Genomic DNA, 18,659 nt, shown 5'->3' with positions numbered 1-18,659 from the left:
AACCGGGCAGTTAGCAGGATTTAAAAAACGTTCTCCACACCATGTAGAGAACAATTTCCATTTCAATGAATATAGTTTTCTCGTGGAAGGAGCTCTGGATTGAAGGATGGTCTCAACGACCTCAGTCGAGAGACCGGATTCTAAGAGCTGGGCCCCCTCAGAGGCCAAGCCCACAGTTTCCACAACTCCGGGCGAGGGTGAAATATCGTGCCCCCTGCTTGAGATAACAAGTCCCCCCTGACAGGAATCTCCATGGGAGAGCCGTGGAGAAGGGACACTAGGTCCGAGAACCACACTCGGGTCGGCCAGTGCGGGGCTACTAATAATAGATGAGCCCCCTCCCGGCGAACCCTCTCCAGAACTCCCGGAAGCAATGATATCGGGGGGAATGCGTACAGGTGCAGCCTCGGCCACTCCTGTACCATAGCGTCCAGTCCGAGAGGAGCTGGATATGTGAGGGAGAACCAAAGCGGACAATGGGTTGTATCGTAAGATGCGAAAAGATCTATCTGAGCTTGACCATAGTTCTCCCATAGGAGCTCCACCACCTCGGGGTGAAGTCTCCACTCCCCGGGCCTCAGCCCCTGTCTTGACAGGATATCTGCTCCCACATTCAAATACCCTGGAATATAAACTGCCCTGAGTGACAGTAATTTTCCCTGGGCCCATAGGAGGATCTGATGAGCCAGTTTGCATAATAATAGGGACCTCAGACCCCCCTGATGGTTGATGTAAGAGACCACCGATGTGTTGTCTGTGCGGACGAGCACATGATGGCCTCTCAGGTCTGGCAGGAAGTATTTGAGAGCCTGAAATACCGCCATCATCTCTTGTCGGTTTATATGCCACGAAAGCTGATGGTCCTGCCAGACACCTGTCGCCGAGCGGCCACTCATGACCGCCCCCCAGCCTGTGAGGGAAGCATCCGTCGATAGCGTTACGCGTCGACAAGAAGCCCCCAATACTGGGCCTTGGGCGAGGAACCAAGGTTTCTTCCACATGACCAAGGCACGTAGGCATAGCCGCGTGACCTTGATCGTGCGAAACGGATTTCCCCTCGGAGAAAACCCCTTGGTCCTGAGCCACCACTGCAGGGGTCTCATGTGCAGAAGGCCAAAAGTAACTACGTTGGACGCAGCTGCCATGAGACCCACCAGTCTCTGGAACTGTTTCACAGTGAGTGACTGGCCTAGTTTTACCATATTTACGGCTGTGAGAATCGCAGAAATACGAGCTGGAGACAATCGTGCTTGCATAGTTGTCGAATCCCACATCACCCCTAAAAAAGTGGTCCTCTGGGCTGGGAGGAGCACACTCTTCTTGGTGTTTAGCCGCAACCCCAACCTTTTTAAGTGAGACAGAACGACATCTCGATGCCGAACTGCCAACTGCTCGGAACGAGCCAGGATCAACCAGTCGTCGATATAGTTTAATACGCGAATGCCCTGGAGTCTCAGAGGAGCCAGCGCTGCATCCACGCATTTCGTAAAGGTGCGGGGTGATAAACCTAGGCCGAATGGAAGGACCCGATATTGGTATGCTTCGCCCCCGAAAGCAAACCTCAGGAACTTCCTGTGATGAGGATGAATGGATACATGAAAGTAAGCGTCCTTCAAGTCTATTGTGACAAACCAGTCCTCGGACTGAATCTGTGATACAATCTGTTTGAGTGTAAGCATCTTGAACTTGAGTTTCTGAACTCTGCTGTTTAACTGACGCAGATCTAGAATAGGACGCAACCCCCCATCCTTCTTGGGAACGATGAAGTAACGGCTGTAAAACCCTGACTCTCTGCTGGGAGGAGAAACCCTTTCTATAGCCCCTTTTTGCAGAAGCGTCAGTACTTCTAGTTCCATGACCCGAGCCTGCCTTGGGTCCACCACTGTGGGAAGGACCCCTTGAAATCTGGGCGGACGAGAACCGAACTGAATTCTGTAACCCTTTTCTATTATATGCAGGACCCACTGAGAAATATTTGGCAGTAGTTTCCACGCTGCCAGAAATTCTACTAAGGGGACCAGTCTCTCGAGACTGGCCTCGGGATTCGGTTGTACGGACATTTCGGTGCCCTGAAGCGGCGAACCGGCAGGGAACAACCGAACTGACCGTTCTACGATCCTCCTCGGAGAATCGTATGGGGACGCTGACACCTCGGTGCCCTGAAGCAGCGAACCGGCAGGGAACAACCGATGTGGCAGCGCTGCGACTCTCCTCAGAGAATCGCCCCCCAGAGGGTGCCGAGGATGAACGATTTCTCGAAATCGTCCCTCCTCGGAGGGGACCACCCTCAGAAGCCTGACGCCTTGGGCGTCAGGACTTCTTCTTAGCCCAAGCCTTCTTAGAGATGACAGTCCTCAGATCTTGCCTACCCCTAGCTGGCCTGGACTGCGACCGCCACCCAGATTCCCCAGATTGTGGAGGAGCCCGAGTGGCGACGCTCTGTTTTTGATGCACTCTGTGCTGTGAGGAGCTTGTACTCGGATGAGACTGCTCGGATTTAATAATCATTTTTCGCCCAGCAGTCTCGGGGATATTGAAACGTCGAGGAAGAAACCTCTGGAACGCAGCCGATTGTTTTTTCGTTTCTTGAAACCTATCGACGACACAGTTGATAGCGTCGCCGAACAAACTTGAAGGTGACAGTGGCGCGTCCAGAAGAACAGACCTATCTTTATCCTTTATATCAGACAGATTTACCCAAAGATGCCGCTCCGTGGCCACCAGGGCTGCCATAGAACGGCCCACTGATTTGGCCGTCTCCTTGGTGGCCCGGAGAGACAGGTCTGTTGCGCGACGCAATTCTTGAATTGCGTCAGCGCTGACTTCCTCACGTTCATCGATATCCTTCAGCAGATCAGCCTGGTATGCCTGCAGTATAGACATAGTGTGCAGACATGACGCAGCCTGACCTGCTGCCGAATAAGCTTTACCCACCAGCGAAGATGTAGATTTTAATGGCTTGGTGGGTAACGTCGGGGTTTTTAATGATGACGATGACTCGGGAGAGAGATAGCTCGCGAGCGTCTCTTCAGCCCGAGGCACCTTAACATAACCATAATCAGATGCACCCAAAACATTACTGTAACAGGAAGTTTGTGGGTTAAATACTCTGAATGACGCCGGTTTATTCCACGATCTCGAAACCTCATTGTGGAGATCGGGAAAAAAACGGGAGTCCCCGACGTGGAGTGTTTTAGATGGTAAAAATCTTTCATCTAATAAACTTTTTCTAGTAACACTCAAAGAATCATCGGCTGGCCATTCAATATTTAATCTAGCTACAGCACGAGATAAAACCTCCATAAGCTCCTCATCATTATCGGAGGCATGAGCTGGCGAAAACTCAACATCCCCCATATCAACACTGACCACATCCAGATCCTCAGAACTGGATAGCCGCAACAATGGTGCCCCAACCTGGGAAGGAGAAGCCGCAGCGCGGGCTCCTTCCTGGGCAGAGGCACCGTATCCAGCAGGTAAGGGTTGAGAAAGGGCTGGGCCCGTCTCAAGCCCCGCTACTAGATCCATATGCGAACCCCAAGATGAAAGCCTTCGCTGTGCCTCGGCAGCAGCGGGACCCGCACCCCGGGGAGCGCGAACCGAACCGTCCTCCTCAAAGAACGCCCGGCGAGAGCGGAGCGTCCTCACGGACAGCTTCTCGCAATGCTCACAGTCAGCTCCCTCGAGAACTGACTGGGCATGCTCCACTCCCAAACAAGCAACACAAAGCTGATGTGTGTCCCCACCCGTGATGAAACGAGGGCAAGGGACAACACAACGCTTGAATTCTTGTTTCGCCATAATATATATATATATATTAGTGCTGTCAAACGATTAAAATATTTAATCGCGATTAATCGCATTAATGTCATAGTTAACTCGCGATTAATCGCATTTGATCGCACATTTTTATCTATTCTAAATGTCTCTTGATTTCTTTTTGTCCCATTATTTTTTCTCATTTTAATGCTCTTATTAACATGGAAAAGTGGATCGGCTTGCTTTGTGCAAATGTTTTTTATTGAATACAACATTGGCATTTATTGTGTTCAATTTCACACTAAAACATTCTTACTTGGAGCAAATAATCTCTCACACAATGTAACACTGTCCATCAATAAAAGGGTGAAAGAAATACTGACGAGGTCCTGATATTGACGAGGGGGCGGAGAATTCGCATCAGCTGTGTGTGTGTGTGTGTGTGTGTGTGTGTGTGTGTGTTTGGCCATCATCAAGTGGTATTTCAGACTGGACGTGCTGCGATGATGATAGCTCAGTTCACAACGACAAAACACACAGATCACTTTGGTCTCGTCAATGGAACCATTTGGCAACTTTTTAAAAGTAAACGTTCCATTCAGAATCTTATTGGCATCCATTTCGGTGTCTCGCGCTCGTCATCCACTCAAAACTGGACGTTTTGAACGTTCCTATAACATTCAGAAATAACGTTTTTATAACTTAATGGGAACGTTATGAAAACGTTCTTATAACCTAAAATTGTTAGCTGGGGAAGAGGAGAGATTCGCGATTGCACTGAACACGTTTTAAGTGCAGGCACATATTGTCCTAGCGAGCCCAGAGAAAAGTCTACCAAGAGCAGCGTGTATCTGAGAGCGCGCGACTCGAGCAGAGAGATTCGTGCTCGGCACATTATATTCCACGCGCGAGCAGAGAGATTCGCGCTCGCGCATCCGCCTCGCAAGCCCAAACAAGTGTGTGCGGCGTGCCTGTTGTTTTGTTTCCGGTCTAGCTAGATCCGCATGCGCTTTCAAAACGTCCATGCCGCGTCCTATTGCAAAAGCATGTGAAAAAAAACTACAAAGTTTGCTAGGCCAATAAGACCGTTAATCGCGCGATAAAAAAATTAACGCCGTTAAAATGGGTTTGCGTTAACGCCGTTAATAACGCGTTTAACTGACAGCCCTAATATATATATATAGATAGATAATGTGCTTGTGACAGACAACAATAAATAGACAAGGACAGTATACAGAGAGCGCTTGCTGAAGGCAACAGAAGCTGTCGCGGTCTGATTTCTGGTGTGCTTTATAGCTTCCTGGTCTATGACGTCACCGCCGGTGACGTCTCGTTCTTCCATTGGACTGATTATACACGTGCTTCACGACGCAATCACGCAGAGCGTTCCCACCGCGTCTCAACGCAGCTCGAGTTCCCTTGAAAGGGAACCCAAAATTCCTATCTCAAAAAATTAGCATATTTCATCAGACCAATAAAAGAAGTTTTTTTAATACAAAAAAAGTCAACCTTCAAATAATTATGTTCAGTTATGCACTCAATACTTGGTCGGGAATCCTTTTGCAGAAATTACTGCTTCAATGCGGCGTGGCATGGAGGCAGTCAGCCTGTGGCACTGCTGAAGTGTTATGGAGGCCCATGATGCTTCGATAGCGGCCTTAAGCTCATCCAGAGTGTTAGGTATTGCGTCTCTCAACTTTCTCTTCACAATATCCCACAGATTGTCTATGGCAGGCCAATTGAGCACAGTAATACCATGGTCAGTAAACCATTTACCAGTGGTTTTGGCACTGTGAGCAGGTGCCAGATCGTGCTGAAAAATGAAATCTTCATCTCCATAAAGCTTTTCAGCAGATGGAAGCATGAAGTGCTCCAAAATCTCCTGATAGCTAGCTGCATTGATCCTGCCCTTGATAAAACACAGTGGACCAACACCAGCAGCTGACATGGCACCCCAGACCATCACTGACTGTGGGTACTTGACACTAGACTTCAGGCATTTTGGCATTTCCTTCTCCCCAGTCTTCCTCCAGACTCTGGCACCTTGATTTTCCGAATGACATGCAAAATTTGCTTTCATCCGAAAAAAGTACTTTGGACCACTGAGCAACAGTCCAGTGCTGCTTCTCTGTAGCCCAGGTCAGGCGCTTCTGCCTCGGTTTCTGGTTCAAAAGTGGCTTGACCTGGGGAATGCGGCACCTGTAGCCCATTTCCTGCACACGCCTGTGCACGGTGGATCTGGATGTTTCTACTCCAGACTCAGTCCACTGCTTCCGCAGGTCCCCCAAGGTCTGGAATCGGTCCTTCTCCACAATCTTCCTCAGGGTCCGGTCACTTCTTCTCGTTGTGCAGCGTTTTTTGCCACACTTTTTCCTTCCCACAGACTTCCCACTGAGGTGCCTTGATACAGGACTCTGGGAACAGCCTATTTGTTCAGAAATTTCTTTCTGTGTCTTACCCTCTTGCTTGAGGGTGTCAATGATGGCCTTCTGGACAGCAGTCAGGTCGGCAGTCTTACCCATGATTGCGGTTTTGAGTAATGAAACAGGCTGGGAGTTTTTAAAGCCTCAGGAATCTTTTGCAGGTGTTTAGAGTTAATTAGTTGATTCAGATGATTAGGTTAATAGCTCGTTTAGAGACCCTTTTCATGATATGCACATTTTTTGAGATAGGAATTTTGGGTTTTCATAAGCTGTATGCCAAAATCATCAGTATTAAAACAATAAAAGACCTGAAATATTTCAGTTGGTGTGCAATGAATCTAAAATATATGAAAGTTTAATTTTTATCATTACATTATGGAAAATAATTAACTTTATCACAATATGCTAATTTTTGAGAAGGATCTGTATATATATATATATATATATATATATATATATATATATATAATATACACACCTAAAGGATTATTAGGAACACCATACTAATACTGTGTTTGACCCCCTTTCACCTTCAGAACTGCCTTAATTCTACATGGCATTGATTCAAGAAGGTGCTGAAAGCATTCTTTAGAAATGTTGGCCCATATTGATAGGATAGCATCTTGCAGTTGATGGAGATTTGTGGGATGCACATCCAGGACACGGAGCTCCCGTTCCACCACATCCCAAAGATGCTCTATTGGGTTGAGATCTAGTGACTGTGGGGGCCATTTTAGTACAGTGAACTCATTGTCATGTTCAAGAAACCAATTTGAAATGATTCGAGCTTTGTGACATGGTGCATTATCCTGCTGGAAGTAGCCATCAGAGGATGGGTACATGGAGGCCATAAAGGGATAGACATGGTCAGAAACAATGCTCAGGTAGGCAGTGGCATTTAAACGATGCCCAATCGGCACTAAGGGGCCTAAAGTGTGCCAAGAAAACATCCCCCAGACCATTACACCAGCACCACCAGCCTGCACAGTGGTAACAAGGCATGATGGATCCATGTTCTCATTCTGTTTACACCAAATAATTCTGACTCTACCATCTGAATGTCTCAACAGAAATCGAGTCTCATCAGACCAGGCAACATTTTTCCAGTCTTCAACTGTCCAATTTTGGTGAGCTCTTGCAAATTGTAGCCTCTTTTTCCTATTTGTAGTGGAGATGAGTGGTACCCGGTGGGGTCTTCTGCTGTTGTAGCCCATCGGCCTCAAGGTTGTGCGTTTTGTGGCTTCACAAATGCTTTGCTGGATACCTCGGTTGTAACGAGTGGTTATTTCAGTCAAAGTTGCTCTTCTATCAGCTTGAATCAGTCGGCCCATTCTCCTCTGACCTCTAGCATCAACAAGGCATTTTCGCCCACAGGACTGCCGCATACTGGATGTTTTTGCCTTTTCACACCATTCTTTGTAAACCCTAGAAATGGTTGTGCGTGAAAATCCCAGTAACAGAGCAGATTCTGAAATACTCAGACCGGCCCGTCTGGCACCAACAACCATGCCACGCTCAAAATTGCTAAAATCACCTTTCTTTCCCATTCTGACATTCAGTTTGGAGTTCAGGAGATTGTCTTGACCAGGACCACACCCCTAAATGCATTGAAGCAACTGCCATGTGATTGGTTGATTAGATAATTGCATTAAACGATGCAGGGCATCGATGATAAAACGATGCCCTGTTTTAATTATTCTGATTTCTTTTGATTATTTTAATTTCTTCTATGTAAAGCACTTTGAATTACCATTGTGTATGAAATGTGCTATATAAATAAACTTGCCTTGCCTTGCCTTGCATTAATGAGAAATTGAACAGGTGTTCCTAATAATCCTTTAGGTGAGTGTATGTATATAAATACATTTTATTGGTAGTATAAGGGATTATCTGTGTTCTTTGCCTGTTTTGGTAGGGTCTCACTAGTTTAGTTCAGTTTTCTGCTTTTTCAGTAATTTTCCTTGCTTATTCATTGTCTGATTATAGTTTGCACCTGATTGATTTTTATTTGGCTATTTAGTGTACACTCACCTAAAGGATTATCAGGAACACCATACTAATACTGTGTTTGACCCCCTTTCGCCTTCAGAACTGCCTTAATTCTACGTGGCATTGATTCATCAAGGTGCTGAAAGCATTCTTTAGAAATGTTGGCCCATATTGATAGGATAGCATCTTGCAGTTGATGGAGATTTGTGGGATGCACATCCAGGGCACAAAGCTCCCGTCCCACCACATCCCAAAGATGCTCTATTGGGTTGAGATCTGATGACTGTGGGGGCCATTTTAGTACAGTGAACTCATTATCATGTTCAAGAAACCAATTTGGAATGATTCGAGCTTTGTGACATGGTGCATTATCCTGCTGAAAGTAGCCATCAGAGGATGGGTACATGGTGGAGATAAAGGGATGGACATGGTCAGAAACAATGCTCAGGTAGGCCGTGGCATTTAAACGATGCCCAATTGGCACTAAGGGGCCTAATGTGTGCCAAGAAAACATCCCCCACACCATTACACCACCAGCCTGCACAGTGGTAACAAGGCATGATGGATCCATGTTCTCATTCTGTTTAAGCCAAATTCTGACTCTACCATCTGAATGTCTCAACAGAAATCGAGGCTCATCAGACCAGGCAACATTTTTCCAGTCTTCAACTGTCCAATTTTGGTGAGCTCTTGCAAATTGTAGCCTCTTTTTCCTATTTGTAGTGGAGATGAGTGGTACCCGGTGGGGTCTTCTGCTGTTGTAGCCCATCCGCCTCAAGGTTGTGCGTGTTGTGGCTTCACAAATGCTTTGCTGCAATACCTCGGTTGTAACGAGAGGTTATTTCAGTCAAAGTTGCTCTTCTATCAGCTTGAATCAGTCGGCCCATTCTCCTCTGACCTCTAGCATCAACAAGGCATTTTCGCCCACAGGACTGTCACATACTGGATGTTTTTGCCTTTTCACACCATTCTTTGTAAACCTTAGAAATAGCTGTGCGTAAAAAACTCAGTATCTGAGCAGACCGGCCCGTCTGGCACCAACAACCATGCCACGCTCAAAATTGCTTAAATCACCTTTCTTTCCCCTTCTGACATTCAGTTTGGAGTTCAGGAGATTGTCTTGACCAGGACCACACCCCAAATGCATTGAAGCAACTGCCATGTGATTGGTTGATTAGATAATTGCATTAATGAGAAATTGAACAGGTGTTCCTAATAATCCTTTAGGTGAGTGTATTTAAGCCCTGTGTTTATTTCCGTTCTTTGTCAGTTCTTGTCGTGTGTACAGCGGTTGTCCTGTTTCTGGTGTATTTTGAGTTCTGTTAAATAAATATACATTGCTGTAAATAGATCCATTCTCTCACCTTTATTAAAATTGTATATGCCAACCGTATTATTCAAACCCCAGTATTAACCATCAATTTAAAAATCCTGGAAAGACTGGAAGCTTTGCATTATATTTTACCCTAATGGGCTAAACCCCATGTGTCATTTATATCTAGAGACCCCCCTGGACCCCCCTCATTTAAGTCGGTTAATGAGGACCAACCAATCTACATTTCTAATCATTTTACGTGGCGGCAATGGAATAATAAAATATATATTGAAAGCATCAATTACACACCTAATGCACTTTCTTTGCTATTAATTTTCTCACAAGCACTAAAAAGGCTTTCTGTCTTTGTGTGGAAGTGAGAGAGAGAGAGAGAGAGAGAGAGAGAGAGAGAGAGAGAGAGAGAGAGAGAGAGAGAGAGAGAGAGAGAGAGAGAGAAACTATTTCATTACAACCAAGTTGACGCACACAAGAGCTTCCCAGGAGGTTTTGACGGCACATGTGTGATTGTGAAATCAGCATCAGGATGGAGTTGTGGATGGAGGGGTAATGACTATCAGTATAAGGAAGAAGTATATTCCACAGAAAGGTCATATTTAAAAATGGCATAAAACATTCAAACTCAACCACAGCATTAGAAAAAAAAACTGAGACAACTCTGCAATGCTACACATAAACCTCAAGGCAGTCTTAGTTATCTGAAAAAATGAAAGAAATCTATTTACCCTAAACCCACCAGAGTCACAGCCCTTGACCAAAACCATTAATGATTTAACAGATCCGGACACACGTACACAATGTCACTCACAGCAACACAAACACAAACCCACACAAAACACCTGGGACCACAAGCACAAGCAAAGCAAGCACACAACCAGAAACAGCTGTGTTCCTCAAACCGACGGGGACAAATGAACCAGCCTCCCTCTGAAAGAGAGCCCCTGCACACCCCCACACAAACCTGAGCGAAAGAGGATGTGATGAACACAGGAGAGTGTTTAAGCACAGATGAAAAGGATAGAAATGGGAAAGCTATGCTGCACTGTAATTACTCTTATCTAACGCACCTTTCCATCCAATTATACTATAAGATATGACTACAAATTCTGCTGTACAAAACAGCCCATTTTCTTATTCACAGAATCTTTTTGTGTCTGTCTACTCGGCTCCAGCTCATTCTACGTGTCCCCATGAGGGCGGGCTTGTATTCATTTATTGATTTGTGGTTGTCTCCCAAAAGATTAAAAGATGCCTGGAAATCTCAAGGCTGAATGGAGTGTCCTGACATGAGGGAACCAATTGTAGTGTTTTTTTTGACACATTGAGACCACAGCTTGTCATTTTCGTATTGGAAAGGGAGACATGAAAAATATATGGTAGATGCTTGGAAGAGATGAACAAAAACAAATCAAATATTTTCTGAAGAAAATGTGAGTGCTTGGGCGTTGTGTGTGGGTTTTAGCACGCTGCTATGCAGTTGCTAAGGTGTTCTAAAGAGGTGTTTTTGCCTGTTTTATCATCAACCATGGTGAAAATAATGTCTGATAAATACAGATTTTATAGATTTTTAAAATGAATTTAATACTTTTATTTAGCAAAGATGCATTAAATTGATCAAAAGTGACAGTAAATGTATTTATAATGTACAGTATATTGTATATATTTATAAAACAAAATCAATTTCAAATAAAGGTGAACTTTCTTTTATCACATAATCCTGAAAAAAAATGTTTCATTGTTTCCTAAAAAATTAAGCAGTAGAACAAATTTTGAACATTGATAATAATCAGAAATGTTTCTTGAGCAGCAAATCAGTATATTAGAATGATTTCTGAAGGATCATGTGACACTGAAGACTGGAGTAATGATGCTGAAAATTCAGCTTTGCCACCAGAGGAATACATTACATTTTAAAACATATTTTCAGTTGTAATATTTCAAAATATACTGCTACTTTTTTAACTTTATTTTTGATCAAATAAATGTAGTATTGGTGAGCGCATAGAAAGAGACCCATTTGAAAAAAAAAATGCATTATATAACAGTAACTAACAATGAGCAATACATTTGTCCCACTATTTATTGATCTTTTTAAATGTTAGTTAATAAGAATACAACTGTGCATTGTTAGTTCATGTTAGCTCAGGTCCAATAAATAATAGTAACTGACTTTTGATTTGAATAATGTATTAGTAAACATTAAAAGCATTTATTAATCCTAATTTTAATTTCAAAGTATTTTTCATTGTTAGGTAATGTAGTAACCTTATTGTAAAATGTTACCAAAAAAAAAATATATATATATATATCGTACCCACCCCGAACTTTTGAATGGTACTGTATAGCCAGACAAATCACAAAAAGAAAACACAGAAATCCAAAGAACACATTAATCAGCAGCTTCATATATGTGGAATCCATTTTTTCTTTCTTATGCCACTGACCCATATGCCTCTGGCAATGAATTATGGATTCTCAAAATTCCCGTGTGCTGTAACATGCATTGTGCATCAGCTGCTATACAATATTAACAGTGAGGAGGAGTGTTTGAGATGGTGTTGAGGAAGGGGGTGTGAGTGAGGGGGCGTGTGGGTCGGCCGAGGGGAGGGATGTGGGGAGCTATTGATAAGAAACATACATTGTTTAGGACGAACTGGCTGTGGTTTCATTGGGGCATCCTGTCCTTCACCAGTGCTGAGGGTGAAACAATGATTCTCTGCAAGCACAGTTTCATTAAGCTTCAGTCTGGAAACTATATTGCACTGGGGTGACAAGCTTACTGGAGAAGGTACACCCCTATATTACATAAAAAACAAAACGCACAAATCTCTGAACACTTGATAAAGACAGACAGATATCTCCACAGGAATGCATATTAAGAATCTGTCTGATTAAGAAACAGTCAACCAAGAAGAATGATGATAATGATGGGGGACACCCACACAATCATATAAGAACACGCAAACCTAAAGAAACCGACACACATCCTATAGGAGAGGCTCTATATGAGTGGAGAGACAGTTGATTGAAAGATTAAGGATTAAGGAGAGAATGGTAATCTAGGCTGTCATGAATGATAAATGAACACTTGTTCAAAGAGACGAAGAGCCTGCAATTTGATTAATGTGCTAAGAGGGCAAGACACCAGATCATTAGTGTTCCACCTCAGTCAAACAAAAAGAAGACAGTAGCCGAACAGAACCCCTTCTAACCCTTTCTATATCCATATATATATATATATATATATATATATATATATATATATATAAATACATACAGTGATTTAAAGGCATACACAATATGTCTCTTATGCTCACCAAGGCTGCATGTATCAAAAGTAAAAACTGTAATATTGTGAATTATTACAAATGAAAATAAAAATGTTTTCTTTTTTCTCTGTGATGTTTAAGCTGAATTTGAATCAGTCATTACTTCAGATTCACATGATCCTTCAGAGATCAATCTAATATGCTGATTTTCTGCAAAATAAACATTTCATTATCAATGCTGAAAACAGTTGTGCTGTATAATAGTTTTGTGGAAACTGATAGATTTTGATAAATTTGAAATATAAATATTTTGTCTTTATAAATATATGTCTTTCCTGTTACTTTTGATCAAGATAATGCATCCTTGCTGATTAAAAGTATGAATTTATTTCGAAAAATCTTACTGACCCCAAAACTTTGACTGGTGGTCTATTTTTAATAAATAATATAAATGTATAATACAGTTACAAATTACATCTCACTTATTTACATCAAAACCCAGAAGGATGTTGAACTTACATGAGTGATAGCCTCAGTGTTTGCTCCTGTAACACAGAGATGTCGCACCACCTCCAGACCACCGTTACTAGCTGCCAGGTGAAGAGGAGTTCTCCCAAACTACAGACAAATAAAAAACAAACATCTTTACGTCTTTCTGAGAAAGATTCATCACTAATGGCAACTAGAAAACAAAATGTAAAAAATCGTGAACAACATGAATGCAAAATGTTGATGACAATTACATGACTGTAATTCTGTTCCGTTTGACCCGTAAAGCCCTCATTTAGAAGGAACACAAATCTTCTTCCAGCTGTAATGGAAGTGCCATTTAAAAATTTCACACAGAGTAACAACTTGGCACATATAATTGGTATGTAAAAATTTCAAGAAAATTACAACCCAGTAAGTAGGGTCAGTTGAGGGGACTTGAAAAAGGAGTGGATGATGATTCAAGCACAATAATTAATACTTGAATAAGATAAAAAGCAAAGGCTGGTTCATAGGCTAAAACTAGGGTTTTCTATACATTAGTGCTGTTTGAATGAATTCGCTTACTGGATTACTGGACTGAAAATTCTCTCGGAGTGTAGCGGCTTAAAATCAAAACAGAAAACAGAGAAGCGAAATCGGGTTAAAAGTTTATAATACAAATTTGCGCCCACCAAGGTTACAGGTGCTTGCGGCATTGTAGATGCTCTCGACTTCTTAGATTACGTTTGATGCAATTCCGCGTGCAAGTAATTTCTTTGCATTACATTATTTTAGCACGTTAACGATTTTAAATTAATTGCATGCGTTATCGTTGACAGCCCTATATATAATATATAAACTGTATATATGTGTATATATATATATATATATATATATATAATATTTAAAATAGGGGTGCGCCGATCCGATTCTCAGTATCGATATTGCTCGGATACTACCAATATTTGCTGGATCGGGTATCGGCCAGACGAGACCACCCAAATCCGATATTGTGCGTATGTTATTGTTATACAACATAAAAGGCACAAAAACATTATAAAGCACCATAATGTTTTCGTGTACTATATTTCAAGTTTTCTGAAGCCATTACATATAGTTTAATGTGAGGTACAGATTTAAGTCGTTAAATTCAAGTTCACCTAAGTGCTTCCCTCCGCTGCGGCTGTCAGTCATTCTCCATTCAGCATTCAAACAGAGCGTTGCGCTCGGGTAAAACAGTCAACACGATGAAACTCTCTCCAAGATGAGTCAATGTTCCTATTATTATTCTGTAGATCTGTAGATAAAGGTCTATGGTTTGCATAAAAGGACTTTAACTTGCTGGAGTTTCACATGTTACTTTCTCCCAGGTGTCTGTTAGATCACAACACTAGAGTAGAGAGCGATATAATTGTTCTTCACGCGCACACTAACTGAAATTTAAAACTGTTAAAAGGCTCAAACTAATGAATAAATAAATAAATATATGTATATCTTCCCTTTGTGCTTTGAACTTTTCAATGCGAAGCACTGCACACCGTGACTCCATGTTGCTTCGAGTGCATCATTCTTCGCACGGGATGCGCATAAGCGTTTCGTGCTGCTCATATTGAGCACCATATATGCCCCTTTCATATTACAATACTTTTGCGCAATGGCAGTTTATTGATAGCCTTAGTTGTTCTGTCCAATCTATCATATGTTGCTGCTTCATTAAAAAGTTGCGCTTGAAATTTTAAAAGAAATGTCTTTTAATTATATAGTATATATTTTGTCTGTATATTGTTTTACAAAGTAAGGAAAATAATGAAAATAATGAAAATAAGTCAAGCTTGATGCCTTTAACAAAAGAATAATCCCAGTCTCTTCCCCACAGTGAGGCATACAGATACAGTTTATTAAGTAATTCGGCACTGTTTTTTTTTTATTATTTTAGTATTGGATCGGTACTTTGTATCGGCCAAAACTGAATCCCAGGTATCGGAATCGGTATCGGAGGCAAAAAAGGCGGATCGTGCCACACCTAATATATATATACATACATACAGTCAAACTAAAATTTATTCAGACACCTTCAACATTTCTCACATTATCACAGTTTATTCACTATAGTTTATAAAATGGTATAATAAAATATGACAAGAACTCAGAGTTATAAAATCAGTTGATATTTACAAGCTGATGAACTTAAATATCTGGGCCTTTGGCTTGACTCACAACTCTCCTTTAGGTGTCATATCAATTCTGTTGTAAAAAAGACTAATTGTAATTTACGAATATTGTATCGCTCTATTAGGTTAAGAATTGTGTCACAGTTAATATTTTCCATATTAGACTATGCAGATGTTGTCTCAAATTTGAAAGTATTAAATGTTGCTTTCAATAATAAATGTAGATTTGTGCTGAGATGTCCTTTTATTACTCACCATTGTGTAATGTATGACTCACTGAACTTATTATCACCAAAAGCCATAAGACAGTATCACTGGTATCAGGTCATTTTTAAAATGTGTGTATTATGATTATCCTCCCTACTATAGATTGCGACGCACTGAATATCCCTCCTTCACTGTGCCAAACATCTTCAAAGAGAGTGGTAGACGTTTTAACCTTTAAATTTAAAGCCCCTTCAGACTGGAATAGCCTGCCTGGGTCGCTAAGATCTGTCACTTCCTTGCGTTCCTTCAAAATATCGCTCTTTACTTACAAGCAAACTGTTGGTGTAAATGTTTTCCTTATGTGTGACTGGACTTTTGTTTTATATACCTAAATATGCGGGATACTTTTTGTCCTTTCTTTTTATTTATGTGTATATATGCGAGTATGGGTGTAGGTGTGCATATGTATATTATGTGTGTATATATGTATGTATATACATATGTGTATGTGAGGGCTAAATGTTGTCATGCCTCTTAATACTGCAACATGTTTTATACATGGTTTGTTTCCAATACGGAGTCGGTGGGACAGGTGGGGCGGGCGAGGCGGGATGAGGGAGAGCTTTAGTGAGTGTGAATGTACATGTGCTGTATTATCTTTGTCTTTGTCTAGAGGACAAATTTCACTGGTTTTGGCTATCCTTCTGTTAGACTGTCTCACAAAAGAATTAGGTTGAATAGCTGTCAGCTGTTAATTTTAAGTAAACAATTAGACAATACCAACTTAGGTCAACCCATTACCAAGCAATACTTCATTTTGTTCAGTCTGTGGTGTAAAAAAGTCGCATTAGCAATTAAAGAAAAAACACTTAAGCAAAACATGGTCAGGTCAAAGTGTCTGAATAATTTTTGGTCCCAAATTTTTATAAATTTTACTGGTAGTCCACTGTATTAAGAATTTTGGGTATAATATGACACAGTTTACTTTATTTTGCTATCCTCATTTACATATAGATATACATAGATAGACCTAGATATACAGGGCTTGACTCTTTTATAAAGTTATCTGAAATAATAAGCTAAGTGCAATGTAATGTTGTCAAAAATATGGATTTTTCGATATATATTAATAGTGAAATATCTGAAACTCTTCCGCAGAACACACAATTCCAGCTGCGCGGTATCACTCTCTAATCTCTCAGAGAGCAAGTTGACGAGTTTACTCACTCGATTCAATTGCTTTGGATAAATATTGTTGGTGTTACAGAGCTTGAATTTCGGTGTGGGATTGCGTGTATTGAGCATAATTTTACTCATTCCTGCAAATTTTGTGCTCACACCCAAAGTGCGCACATATAAAGACAAGTATATTGGCTATATAAAACAGTATAATGCATCCGAGCGTCAGGTCTTAAAGTGACAGTAGCCTAATATACCAGCTGCCAAATTATGAGATAATTTAAAAAATATCTATATAGTTTTTCCTTATGGTATCGATGCCAAAATTGTGGCCAGTGAAAATGCTGAGTGGCTAGTAACTTTAGAAAATCACTAGACACAGCGACTAGACAGCAAAGAAGTTAATGTCAAGCCCTGTATAATATATATATATATATATATATATATATATATATATATATATATATATATATATAAACTATAATAGTATATACATAATACAAAAATAACACTGGCTAAAACACAATTAGGGGGTCAAAAAAGAATGTTATACAGAAGCTTTTCTTCCTCCTAGTTTGAAACTCACTTTGTTAGGAATATCCAAATTGGCTTTAGCAGCACAGAGGTGCGTGACCACAGGCAGGTTGCCGTCCTTGCAGGCGATGTGAAGGGGTGTGTTTCCGTGACGATCCTGGTGGTCCACATAGCAGTGATGGCTGAGCAGACACTTCACCACTTCAATTTGACATCTCCTCACCGCCAGATGCAGAGCGATGTGACCGTCCTGAAATATATAGATGCAAACAAACCATGATAAGGATAGTCAATAATTATTTGGACCTTACATGAACCATAAAAGACCCCACCACTGCAGTTGTTAATGGTTAATATTTTGTAAGTGTCTGTGTTCACCTTATCAGCAGAGTCCATGTCTGCCCCATGTTCCAGCAGACACTCCACGATGTCCTTGAAGCCGCGGGCAGAAGCGGTAAGTAACGGGCTCTCACCCTCACGGTTCCGGGCATTGACATCACAGCCAGCCTCGCACAGGGCTCTGGCCACCGCAGAGTAACCGTGCCACGCTGCACAGTGAAGAGGTGTCTCCTGCTCCTGTGGAGGCATGAAAACAGTCTTTGGCATTCCGACCAAGAGCTCATGAATAACCTTGAACACACGGAGCTAACAAAACAACATTAGTCTGTGTCAAGGCCATTTCACATGACGAATTGCTCTTAATTAGCCTGCAAGCCTGGCTGACACCTCCAATGAATGTAACAATTTTTAAATATACAATACGTGGCTGTGTCTGCCTCCCGGGATGGCATGTGAATATTGGTTTACTTCAACAGAGCAGGATATTATAGTAAATGGGCGGGATGAAAAAGTGGCATAAAATGTTGATAATGGTAAAAGCAACCACTCTAAAATGAATCTGTAATACTATTAAATAATTTAGTCGTGCACATTGCTTATCGTTAGTCTAATAATTGAACTTGCACACACATCATCTTAAAACGATTAACTTTATTGCATTTCTCTGAAGTGGTGCTTCAGGCTCGTTAATTTGAGGTACAGCAAGTTTTTTTATAGTGACTATTTTTTATTTTGCCTGTTAGTCAATGGAAGCAATATTTCCAAACACACAAGAGACTGTGCCTATTAAAGTTACTGCTGTGAGCTCACAGTGCTGAACAAATGAAGTGAGCCACGGACATGATTAGTTTTTGATAAAGTCATAAGTCTCTTATGCTCATCAAGGCTGCATTTATATGATCAAAATACAGTAAAAGCAGTAATATTGTGAAATATTATAATATTGTGAATATGTTTTCTATTTTAACATATTGTGATTTATTCC

At 41.4% G+C, this 18,659-nt stretch overlaps 1 protein-coding gene across 1 annotated transcript in view; it reads right to left on the bottom strand.

Annotated features, from left to right (window-relative positions):
- dapk1 (death-associated protein kinase 1) overlaps positions 1 to 18,659 on the bottom strand; it is an 85,392-nt gene that overhangs the window by 14,353 nt on the left and 52,380 nt on the right. Inside the window, exons 16-18 of the mRNA XM_077231535.1 lie at positions 17,714 to 17,911; positions 17,388 to 17,585; positions 13,293 to 13,391 (exon numbers count right to left, since the gene is read on the bottom strand). Of these exons, the coding sequence (XP_077087650.1) occupies positions 13,293 to 13,391; positions 17,388 to 17,585; positions 17,714 to 17,911 (495 nt within the window). The remainder of the gene's footprint in view (positions 1 to 13,292; positions 13,392 to 17,387; positions 17,586 to 17,713; positions 17,912 to 18,659) is intronic.

The sequence above is a fragment of the Siphateles boraxobius genome, unplaced genomic scaffold (assembly GCF_051911475.1).
Source record: "Siphateles boraxobius isolate OS27281-9 unplaced genomic scaffold, OSU_SipBor_1 16, whole genome shotgun sequence".
Taxonomy (NCBI): Eukaryota; Metazoa; Chordata; class Actinopteri; order Cypriniformes; family Leuciscidae; genus Siphateles; species Siphateles boraxobius.
The sequence above is the reverse complement of the archived record's forward strand: the minus strand, read 5'-3'. Positions and strand labels throughout refer to the sequence as shown.